This window comes from Nelusetta ayraudi, unplaced genomic scaffold, assembly GCF_046127955.1.
Source record: "Nelusetta ayraudi isolate G7.1 ecotype Tasmania unplaced genomic scaffold, CSIRO-AGI_Nayr_v1 ptg000048l, whole genome shotgun sequence".
Taxonomy (NCBI): domain Eukaryota; kingdom Metazoa; phylum Chordata; class Actinopteri; order Tetraodontiformes; family Monacanthidae; genus Nelusetta; species Nelusetta ayraudi.
The window spans coordinates 10,442,612-10,454,509 of NW_027466098.1; the positions used below are offsets into that span (position 1 = coordinate 10,442,612).

Genomic DNA, 11,898 nt, shown 5'->3' on the forward strand with positions numbered 1-11,898 from the left:
CTAAAACCTTTTTAAATTCCGGGAATGCAGACCAGGACGGTCAACAGTGAATATCGTATTTTGATGGTAGCTAAGCTTTGCAATAGCGGCACTAATTACAATAGTCCACGAGCGCCACTATTTCTGGGAGGTTATACCACCTCACAGTGACATGCCCGAAGGAGGATTAGGGCCACAAGTAGAGAACAAAATATTCCAGGAAGGAGATTTTTAAGTTTTCATTTCGTGAATAAAGTCAAAATTTCGTGAAAAAAGTTGACGATAAAAAGACGGAATTTAGTGAATAAAGTCAACGTAAATAAAGTGGAAATTGGAGAGTAGACTGGATGGATGGCAGATTAACCCAGTTACCCACAGTTAAAAGTAAACTGCCGAAAACAGAGGCTTTCGACTTTACTCTCGACATTTTGACTTACTTGACGTTGACTTTAATTGCAAAATCTCGATTTTATTTACGAAATTTTGTCTTTTTAATGTCAACTTTATTCTCAAAATTTCGACTTTAATCTCGAAATTTCAACTTTTTTATGGAATTGGGAAAAAAAATTCTATCATTTTCTTCTTCTTCTTCCTCTTCTTCTTCTTCTTTCTAATCATCTCTTCTTGTGGCCCTAATCCTCTTCCGTAAACATGGCTCTCGAACTAATTCTAGCCGACGGAAAAGTTAACAAGATGAACCGACTTGCATGGGCACCGGGTTCTAAATCATTCATTCGAACCAAAAGTCTAGAAGTAAGAAGTGCAATTCAATGCAACGGCCTCCTGAACTACATAGCTGCGGTGTAATGCTTCGAGGCAACTCTGGCACCCATATAACATCAACAGAAAGTTTATGAAACTGTCAAGACATCGGCGATTCAGCAAGTTGACGTGAAAATATTTGAAATTAATTATTTAGAAGCATCTTAACATGTGTTGGGGGGGGGGGGGGGGGAATAAGTCTAAGGCATAATAACTGAATAACAAAATTGACATTACAGGAATTTGCCATAATCACAGCTGACATAGTGTGAGCCTGAGCAGAGTTCATGAGGTCACCTCAAGTATTTGTTGCTGTTGGACAGCTGCTGCGGCAAATCCAAGCGACGCCCCGAAGCTCTTCTATGTGTCTATGCGCTGACGTAGATTCCTCAAACTTCTCACGGACCCTGTGCTCTAAGCCAGTCCCTCCGCACAAGCTGCCCTCATACCCCAACCCGCCCACCCCACCCACCCCACCCCACCCCACCCCCGCTCTCCTCAGCTGTGATTAAATACGCACCGTAAGCATATAGATGTGCGCTTCATCGGCTTCACGCTGCAGTGATTTTGCTGAGCAGTACGTGACTCGAGCGCCCCGCTCCCTCTTGTTTCGCTGTCCGCAGTCCAAAAGCATTTCCCCTTCACAGGACGGCTGTTAATCACGAAACCTTTTACACAAGCAATTTCCCATAAAGAGTTTGGCTTGCCAAGAGCTCTCGTCTCTTAATAATGTAAGAAAGGGAGGAGGAAAAAAAGCGATATTACAGAATTGCCCATGTAATCGTTTGCAGATTCAACAGTAGTCGGTGAAATTTAATGTAATGGCAAAATGTAAATTTGAAACTCAAAAAAAGAAGAAAAAAAAAATTCCAGCGGCCACACGCATTGAATGACTTTGATATGTAGGCATTTGCAGTTTCAATTGCCGTACTAAGTCTGAAGTACATCCTTCGCATCTATCGCTCGCTCCACTTTTCAGAGTGACTGCTAAAACGTGCATGTCTGGCAATCATCCCTTTGTGATGTCACAGAGGGCGCTGATACGTCTGCCAGGTTAGCGCACCAGTCCTCCCAGTGCAACTGACTTGTTTTTGGCCGCTTCTGCACATGTCAAAGATCCCACAATGTGTCAGTATTTCCAGGAAGCTATGTTAAGCTAAGTTTTGTACTTGAAGGAAATACAAAGATCCAACAATGGATGATCCTTAAAAACGAAATGATTCTTTGAAAGTGTTAAACTGTTTCCAATTTGTATACGTACACTTGGATGATTACTGTGCACTTCATGTTTAGCAACTTGAAACCAAAACCAAATCCAGAGGCAAGAACCAGCTCCCTTGGCTCTCAAGCTGAAAAGCTAATGCTAGCTAATTCAAAAAGTTTATATTGTTTACAGTGTTACAGCGTGTTACACCAAGGATGTGTTACTACGGTATTGAACAAAGTCACCCAATTCATCAGCTGATCCTCATTTCCAAACCAGAGCAAGTTTGCACCAGAAGGTTTAGTTCTGTGAAACATGATTTTCTGCTGAGGATGATCCCCATCGCAGTGCATAGCTCTCCTCAGGCTTTAGACAGTCATTAATGTGCATGCCCTAGCCTTGTTAGTGTTGTTGACTGCATTCCAATGATTTGTTTTTTTTATTTATATGTTTGTATTGTTGTTGTTGTTGTTGTTGTCGTTTGTATTTTGTCCTCACCAACCCCACACTGCACTGCCGCGCCCATGACGCACCTCCGCTTGCTGGTTTGTGTTAATGCGCTTGAACCCCATTGGCCCATTGCCGTCATGTGCTCACTGCCTGCTAATTAAGACTCAGTCGGCTGTCAAATCACTGAAGCGACCCCTCGACGCAACTATTGACCTGGTACTATGACCTTTCACCTTTTCGCTTGGCATGTAGCTGTGATTGTGCTAGTTTTACATGTGTACCTCTCAAGTGACGGAGCTCCTAAAGCACTTGTGACCTGAGCGATGTTAAACACTGCGGGCTGATGGGCTGACTACAGCGATTTCATGTGTGGCTTCAAAGGGGGACCGTAACCCAAAATGAATGAATGCCACAAAACTAAACCAAATTTTCAAAAATGACCAAAAAACCCCCCCAAAAAACAAAGTATAAAGTCAGCTCATCACCTCAGATGAACTTTATATAAAACATAGCACGAAGATGTAATATTTTTGGTATTTGCTAAGATTTGCATGATTTTTACCATTCAGTATTTTGCATGTGAACGTAGTAGAAGAGCTACTTCTATTCCCTACTTCATCCTTTTCTACTGGTAGTCAGATAAACAGTGCAACTTCTTTGGAGACTGCCGCAGTTTAAAAGCATCGACGCATCATAGCCTGCCTTCCAAGTGAAGGTCTCTGATATTGTGCTAAGCGCTGATTCATTGTTTTACTTGTTTGCCAGTTAGCGCAGCTCTCCCGTCACGCCCGTTCGGAGACGACGTGATAGCTCTTGCTTGTCAGAGTTTGTGTTACCCGCCCGAAGGGAAGACGACACCTCCTAACGAAAATTCTCTCTTTCCCTCTCTTCCGAATGTCGCCGCTGACGTCCCCACTTCCCCCTCACTGTCATCCTGTCATTTTTGGTTTTTCCCACCTCAACCTCCACCACCACCACCACCCACCTCCCGCCCCCCAACCAGGGGTTCCCTCCCATCTTGCCTCCTTTACCAAAGAGACCTGCACTTGAAAAAGCCAACGGTGCCACCACTGTATTGAATGCTGGCATGTTCCAGTACCAACAGGCCCTGGCCAACATGCAGTTTCAGCAGCAGGCTGCCTTCATACCATCGGGTAAGACTCCTCTGATGAGTGTTCGGCTGGATTCCTGTTTTGTGGCTCAGTGATTGTGGAGCAACCCTGCATGCACGTAGCAGCACGTTGTGTGAACGGCATGAGTGGAGCAGATGGTTGATTCCATCATGCTTATTTCTCTGCATACACGTGTATCAATTGTCACATGCATCATTATGTGCACACAACAAGAGCTCTGTTGTTTGTTCTTATTTAAGATCAGGCCGGGTACGAGATGAATGACAATGTAATTTGCGGTCCATAACTTGTCCACAAGGGCGTTTTGGAGTACTCAAGTTTTTAGTAGTGATGGGCGATGACATATTTTTCAAACTCGATATGATAATCAATATTTTTGGGGTCAATATTGCGACATCGATATTGATATCGATATCAAAAAACACTTTTGGGTTTGTAATTTTTTTCAATTAATAAAAAGTTAAAAATCACAAGACACACATGGATGTTAATATATTTATAACAAAAGATGAACAATAGTTTAAAGTGCCATAGAATTGAAATATTAATCACCAATAAGTACAAAGTGCTATAAAATTAAAAAAAGATAAATAAATAAACATAAATGTCAATCAATATAAAATCTGATACTGAAATATAATCAACTTGAAAGAAATTAATATAAATAATAAATGAGTATGGTCAAAAATAAATATAGATATTTTTCTTTAAGTTATCAATACAATATCTTATTCTGATTAGCGATCGATATATCGATAAAGATATTGATATGCACGTCACTAGTTTTGTCAGGGTGTGAGACCTGTACTGTTCACCTCTATTATGTTCGCTGAGCAGCTGACGGACACCAAAACAACAGGCACTGATAATTCATGACTCTAGGGACTATGGCCTCGGGCAAATTCGCCAAAATGTTAAACGTTCCCTTTAAATATCATAAAACACAATTGAAAAGCTAAAGCTAAGCTAGCATTGTGTACATCCGATTCAAGCAAGTTTCGGCTAATTTTGATGCTTATCGCCACAGTGTAACGGGCAGCTTGCATGAATTCTGACGCTAGCCAGAGCCACAGAGCCAAGCGAGCTAACGAGCCAGCCTGGCCCTCATGCAGCTGTTTTTGTCTGTCACACAAACTAATCTAGCTCGGAAAGACGTTCTGCGCCTCACTTACAGCCCGCACGGAATAATTTTCTGAAGCCGTCGGCCTCTGTTTCCCGCTCTGAATCCGAATCAAACAGCTTAAACAAGTTGGGCTGCACCGCCGCCGCCTGCCCCTCGTTGTCAATCAAACTGCAACCTGTCTTGAGATATGGTTCCAGCCACAAAGGGAGCAGTTTCTGAGCTTGGCTCTTTCACTTCAATAGACCCTCAACGTTCATCTTATATATGCATTTTTTTTTTCTTACTATTTCAAGTAGAGTTGCCGGAGGCTTTGAAGGCACACAGCTATCTGCAAATGGAAAAGTAAATCAACTTAAAAAAAAAAAAAAAAAATACACTTTTTTTTTTTTATATCGCCAGTAAGTGCTCAGCCCCCTTAGCAGGATGCGCTCAGCTCCATCCGACTGTCTGCCAGTCGAGTGGTGTTTTCACAGAGAGATTGCAGGGTGGCGGCGTGAAACCAGGTGTTCCGCCAACTATTTTATCACCCTTTCTTCTGTCGCATCTGTGTTTTGAGCAGATGGCAGCGGAGGTGGTGTGGATATTTGGAGAGACTTTATTGAATAAATCAAGCTGCAAACTGCAAAGTGGAGAAAGTGCCTCCACGCACGCACGCGCACACAGCCAGCTTATTTGTGCTGCTTCTACTTGGCCGCTGTATAGTCATTTTACACCCTGTCCTATATTCTCATCTGACAGACTAAGAATAGCCCGACATCGATTCCCTTCCGCTTTTTTCTTTCTTTTTTTTTTTTTTTTTCATCCCCAACGTCAGGTCACTGCAGCACACTTTGGCGCTTGTGAAAATGGGTCGTTTCAAAAACTAGACTGGTGCAAACAGCTGTTCCTCTGCTGACAGGAAGATGGGACCGTCGCTTCTCTTTCCAGTTCTCAGAGCGAAGTAGAGCCGGACTGGCGGGAGTGTAAATGCGCACAGTAAACACCTGGCAGAGGCGTGACTGGCACCTCGAGGGGGTTAATCTCGTCACACAATCACCCTGTATGCAAGACACCGTGTCATGTATTTCACAAGTGTGCTCCCGTCGAGCCGGATGTCTTGACTTGCACACAAGTGTAACGCATATTCTTTCATTTCTTCTCCTCTTCCTCCTCCCAACCATTCACTCTACCCCCCCGGCCCCTCACCCACCTCGCCCCCCCCTGCTGCAATGCATGATGGGCAGGCTCGATATTGTGCATGACACCTGCAACAAGTGTTGGTAGGTGCCAGTTTTCCTTATTGAATACACTCAGCCTTGTTGCGGTCACTTGTGTGACAGTGCGGGCAGCTTTCCGCATTTTCTGTTTTCTGTCCGGCACCCTTTTTTAAAAATAAAAAAAAATAAAAAATGTTTTTTTGCTTATTATTGTAACTTTATGTTGGTGCTTTTCACTTTAAAACAGTTATGATGGGATTAAGAAGTTTAAAGAGGAAAGGAAATGTTTCTTGTGTTTCTGTTTGCACAGTCATCTAATGCTTGTTGCAGTTCCGCTCCTCCTCCGATCCCTGCCCCTCTAACTTGTATTGCGACTCATTATACGTCTATTTCCACTGGCTATTTTAAAGTGGGGCGTAAATGACTGCAATAGAAGTGACTAAGCTCCAGTAGTTTCTGTTTAAAGTCGTTTACGGTGCCTGCTGAACCGTTTTGGGGTTTTGTTTTGTTTTTTGCCTACGATATCCCCTAATTTCCCCTGCTGTTCCAGCATTTCTTGATATTGATTTTTTTCTTGCTATTCGCTTGACACGTTAAGAAATAAATAAAACTTCGATTTTTTTTTTTTTTTTAAAAAAGAGTCTGGATTTATATATATAACTGCCGTAACGTTTTCTCATGCTAATTAGCACAATTAGCTTCACGGTCAGCTTCGGTTCAACTGCCTTGTGTAATGTCTTCCCTCCAAGTACCCATGATGCACGGTGCTACTCCAGCCAGTGTGTCTGCAGCCTCCACATCTGCCACAAGTGTTCCCTTTGCAACAGCAACAGCCAACCAGGTTTGCTCCTCTCTTGCCTCCCTCCCAGCTTTCCACGTTTACGTATCCGCAACGTGTCGAGTATTTTAGAAATTCCCGCTTGCCCGCCGATGAAAGATGCATGAGTTCTCGACAATACTCGTTCTTTGATCACTGCCGGCGTCTCACGGCATCCAATGCTGTTTATTCAGGGGGAAGAAAAAAAAAAAATCAAAGACATTTCTCATTACAATCCAGTGCAAACTGAAATGTTGTTTCTCTGATTCTATCCCTCTTGGTCGCCTCATTTAATTCTCTCTGATTTCTCTCCCATCCCACCCCCTTCTCCATCAGATTCCAATGATATCTGCAGACCATCTGACTAGTCACAAATATGTTACACAGATGTAGGAGCCTCACTTAGAACAGTACGTACTGCACCTCCACTATAAAAACATGTACTGCACGTGAAATGACTTTCTATTGCTTAAAAACTGTGAAGTGTTTGCCGAACTGCACTGCAGCTGCACATTCGCTGAGGGCTTGACGTGATCAGAGTGATCTGAAGAGTTGAAATAGGTACTGCAGGCTATTTTCAAAACATTGGCGAAGCAACTGGGGCTCTCGCTAACCTTCCCTCCTCTGCCCTCTGGTGGTAACATTTGCTCCAAGTGGCTTTGCAAATATATTGAAGCGCCAAAATATCAACAAAAACCTAAGCACAAAAAGAAAGAAGTAAATGTTTTTAGGTTTACCAGTGTTCAGTAAAACATCCATGATGTTTTCTGGGAAGGACATGGAAATAAATTCGACAGCAGTAGAAGTTCTATGACAGTATAATTAGGTTAATGCACATTGAGCCTTCAGATCCTTAAATGCTTCTTTTGCCTTGTACAATCTCTTTCAGAATTGTCTCATGTTGATGACTAAAACATCTATAAAGAGTTTGAGCATCAAGGAAGCATTTGTTTAAAAGTTTAAAACCTGAACCTCGTCAAAATGTTTAAGTCCAACCTGATACCACAAACACCGCAAACCTTCTCACTGGTCTCTTCTCCTTCTCCTCAGGTGGATCTGCAGCGTGCCGAAGTTGAGGCCAAGAGTTTCCGGTCACCATCATGCCTGTAACATCAGAAGTGAATCAAGAGCCAAATCCCTGCCTGGTTTGGAATCTGTCCGCACGTTAACGCAGGAGGCTGAGTTCCTTAGGGTTGTTTTTCATTGGTACTCCATGCACACTACTGCAACTACTACTACTCCTACAACTACTACTAGTACTACTACTACTACTTCTACTACTACTACTACTACCACCACCACCACACAACGACAACAACAACAACAACAACAACAACAGAAAAGAGCAACGCTCATCCATCAAAGACTGCCTTTCGCCGTATGGAGGCAATATACCTTTATATTCACCGGACGCACTCTGAATGTTAACACGAGGTCAACGTGTGGTCGTGGACAATCACCCGGATCGGTGCGTCCACCGGCCGACCGTCACCACATGAGCTCCCTCATTGGCCGTTCAACCCAAACGTGTTCATTTGTTTACACAGAGGTGCACCTTGCATTTCAGGTGACGCGACACAAAGCCTGACTGACTCACGTAGACATGCATGCAAGTTTTTTAATTTAGTCAGATGTATATTCTTTTTATTTCTTTTTTCTTTTCTTTTTTTTCCGAAAAAGGAAACGACACGAGCGCGCTGAGAGGCAAAAGTTGCACCCGGACGTCTTTGAGGTGTCTTTCAACTCTTTGTAGCCTGTTTTTTTTGTTTTGTTTTGTTTTTTCAGTCTCTCAAGCACACGTCCTGAACCGTGCAGGCGTCCCAGTGAAGTGCCGCAACATCTCAACACGTGATGTACCTAAACAATGTTAGAACATGGAAAAAGAAAAAAAGAGAAAAAAAAAATCCTATTCCCTTTAAGAAGACTGTTTTTTTTTTTCACCCCCCTCCTCCACCTGGACGGCATGCTGTGTCCACGACGTCATTTCCTGTCTTTCTCAAGCAGCACTTTTCACAAGTGACGCACATTTTGATTTTAATCCTCCTGCTGTTAGTTTTTAGTTGATCAAAGACGAAACATCTCCGTCGGTTGAGACGCGTCGTCGTCATCCAAAGACTTTCCCTTACGAGCGAAGGTGAATATAATTCGTGGTTGAAAATCGCTGCCCAAAACTGCTGTGAGACAAAAGTCGGCTGACGGATGTGACTCGCCGCTCTGGTTATGAATATTTCAAAGGGGAAATTGTCGGAGCAGATTTTCCGTGCCGTGTGCACACAGACGGACATATTTCAGAATGTCGTAACGCCAACCTGGGAATGTTGTGTTCAGCAGCCAAAGTCTCTCTGTGTCACCGCCACTCAACGGATGTACGATTGACTCTTTCGGGGGCTGAAACTTTTAAAATCAAACAGAGAGAAAGAGAGAGAGAGAGAGAGAGAGAGAGAGAGAGAGAGAGAGAGAGACTCCTCTTGTTCTTGTGTTCTTCAGGCATCTTTAACGGGCGGACAGTGCAGGGAAACGTGGCGGGAAATCAAAAACGATTGTATTGCTCATCCAAAGCCTTAGAATGTACCATCGGGTCAGCACAATGCAACATGCCATTCTGAAAAACCATCCAGTTGCCTAATCCACGCCATGAAAACACACACAACACACACACACACACATTAAGCACTATGTAATTGTCACTTTTTTTTTTCTTTGTCAGTGTGAGTGTTTTTTTTTTTTAATTATTATTATTATTATTATTATTATTATTATTATTATTATTATTATTATTATTATTATCATTATTATTTCATTTTGTCCTGATAGATTTTTTTGACTTTAAGATCAGTTTGGATTGTTCTATTTATCTTTCTTATGCTGAATATTACAGTGTGTCTGTTTTTTTGTGTGGGCGCGTGTGTGTGTATGTGTGTGTTTCCCATGCACAGGTTGTTTTGTTTTCCTGAAATTCCATGTGATGTTAATTTTTAATTATGATTACGATTGTGAACTCGGTATTTTCTACATGATGCATACTATTGAGGTGTATATGCATACTGTCCATTTTTTTTCCCTGTGTGTGTTCCTTGAACAAAAAGATGTTTTATATGAGTATCTTCACAGTGACGAAACGACAGAGCAGAGAGGCTAAGTTGTCACTGTGGCAACCACCGCCGATAAACAAGGAATATTTTAATGATTGTAAGGTTTGTAAGTAGTCATTCAGTAATTAAAAAAAAAAAAAAAAAAAGATACTGAAAAAAAAAAGAATTCATTTCTTAGATGTTTAGAGTAAAGATGTTATTTTCTACTGTATCCATTTCAAATAGGAAATATTGTTTGGATATTTGTACTCTCCCTGGAAATTGGGCCATGTTGGAAAACAAAGCTGCATATTTGATCACTTTTGTTTGTTTTGTTTGTTTTGTTTCTTGATTTTGGAGGCGTTGGCGTTGGCGATGGCCAACAGCAAGGGCAGGGCGTGGAAATCTGGAGGCGACAGGCGATAAAGGTTGACTTCTTTGCACTTCTGTACATAGTCGATTAAAGAGAAAAAAAAAGAGAGAGAATCGTGTATATTGAGATCTTATTTTGAATAAATAAAAATAATAATGATTATGTCAATAATGACAGAATTTTGCTAGGATAACAAAAGAAAACTCAAAAGAAAAGGCTGAACAAAATTGCTTGCATCTGAAAAGGTCACTGAGTTCCGACTCTCCCGACCCCCCTTTTTTCCCCCCACACAAAAGGCCAAGTGTTGCTCTTCTTTTTTGTCAGCAGCTTGTAGTTTGCCTGGTAACCTTCCGGAAGAGGGAGCCGCAGCCCTCCAGGGCCTGACTGGGTTCGTCAGGCCTGTGTGTCATATGGCCACGCCCTCCCAGGCCCAACCAATCACAACACATCCTGTCCTCTTTAACTAAGAAAAAGAATGCATGTTGAAGGAAGTACACATACCGTTTAAAAACGAATGAATAGATAAATAAATAAATAAATCCACAACAGTCATATTTAAATAAGAAAACATGTTACACACAAGATGTATTTACACTATACAGTATTCTCTCAATGTAATGGAATCAAGTATATATTAGAAAAAAAATACAAAATATAGAATAGTGGTTTATTTAAAAAAAAAAAAAAAAAAAGAATCTTGAAGATATACTTACAAAATTGTCACCACTTGGAGAGTAAAAATACATGCAACACAAACACCATAGCTATAAGTATGTTCTTTATGTTTGTGTAAGCTGTGCTTCTAGTAGATGAAACTGACCAAACAGGAAGTAGTTTGCCATCGGGCAGGGTGTCGGAATCCCTCCAGATCAAAAGGCTCTTTCTGTGATTTGACGAGCGAATCGTTGGTTTCAAACATCGTCCTGATCACCTCCGTCACCCCTCATCTCCTACTAGCACGCATGCTTGCGTTTATAAAATAATTGTAAACTGAACGCTTTTTTTTTTTTTTCCTCTTTGTTTTTGAATTGTCTGTCGTTTGTTTCTCGGCTTGTAGTGCTAAGTATGATGTATTCTGTCTCCTGCCGCAGTTTGTTTCTGCTTGTTTTACCGCTGCAGGCCCCATGAATGCAAAGTGTCACATGTGTGTGTACGCGTGTGTGTGTGTGTTTGCGGGCGTGTGCGAGCCAGCCGACACCTCTTAAAGGCACCTGAAGCGAAACATTTGGATTGTCTAAAGCCATAAAATAAAATCCGCATCAGAGCGGAGAGTGTGAGAGGGAAGCAGGTGGAGACACTGAGGTGGGAAACGACTTCCTCAAACACGTTTGCTGGGATTTTGTCAGGTGCATCACGTTGTGGTAAGGGTTATGGATGCAGCTAATATCATCCAGTGTGTGCCGTGCCAACTCTGATGGACGTGTGTGCTGAAGAAACTTCGTCCTTGACACTTGTTTCGCGGGGCCTGCTTTGCTAGATTTGATTCTTGCTGTTATGAATTTAAAAAAAATGTAATAAAAATCAATAAAGGAGCTGAATTACGAGGAAAGTGTCTCGGGTTTTTCCTTTAACCCGGCAAGTATGTCTGCACACCAGTCTGATGCTCTGTTGAGCATTCAGACAACAGTATTGTGATCATTTCTCAAACAACACTGAAACTCAAGCTAAATTAAAAATTAAAAAAAATATATTTATAGACAATATTATATTGATTGTACCCCCATCAAATCCACATTAATCTTTTATGGAATTTCACGACTGAGCTCCATACAAGTCGGAGGACAGAATCA

General features: G+C 41.8%; 1 protein-coding gene across 10 annotated transcripts in view; it reads left to right on the forward strand.

Annotated features, from left to right (window-relative positions):
* The window catches only part of LOC142895316 (muscleblind-like protein 1), a 66,961-nt gene extending 55,304 nt beyond the window's left edge, over positions 1-11,657 (forward strand). For 3 of the 10 annotated variants that reach the window (XM_076036241.1, XM_076036242.1, XM_076036243.1), the window contains exons 6-11: positions 2,558-2,611; positions 3,399-3,549; positions 5,875-5,910; positions 6,597-6,688; positions 7,001-7,074; positions 7,715-11,657. In XM_076036241.1, the coding sequence (XP_075892356.1) occupies positions 2,558-2,611; positions 3,399-3,549; positions 5,875-5,910; positions 6,597-6,688; positions 7,001-7,057 (390 nt within the window). In that variant the 3' untranslated portion in view covers positions 7,058-7,074; positions 7,715-11,657. The remainder of the gene's footprint in view (positions 1-2,557; positions 2,612-3,398; positions 3,550-5,874; positions 5,911-6,596; positions 6,689-7,000; positions 7,075-7,714) is intronic. The other 7 variants (XM_076036244.1, XM_076036248.1, XM_076036246.1 and 4 more) reach the window with 7 other exon arrangements.
* The last annotated feature ends 241 nt before the right edge of the window (positions 11,658-11,898 follow it).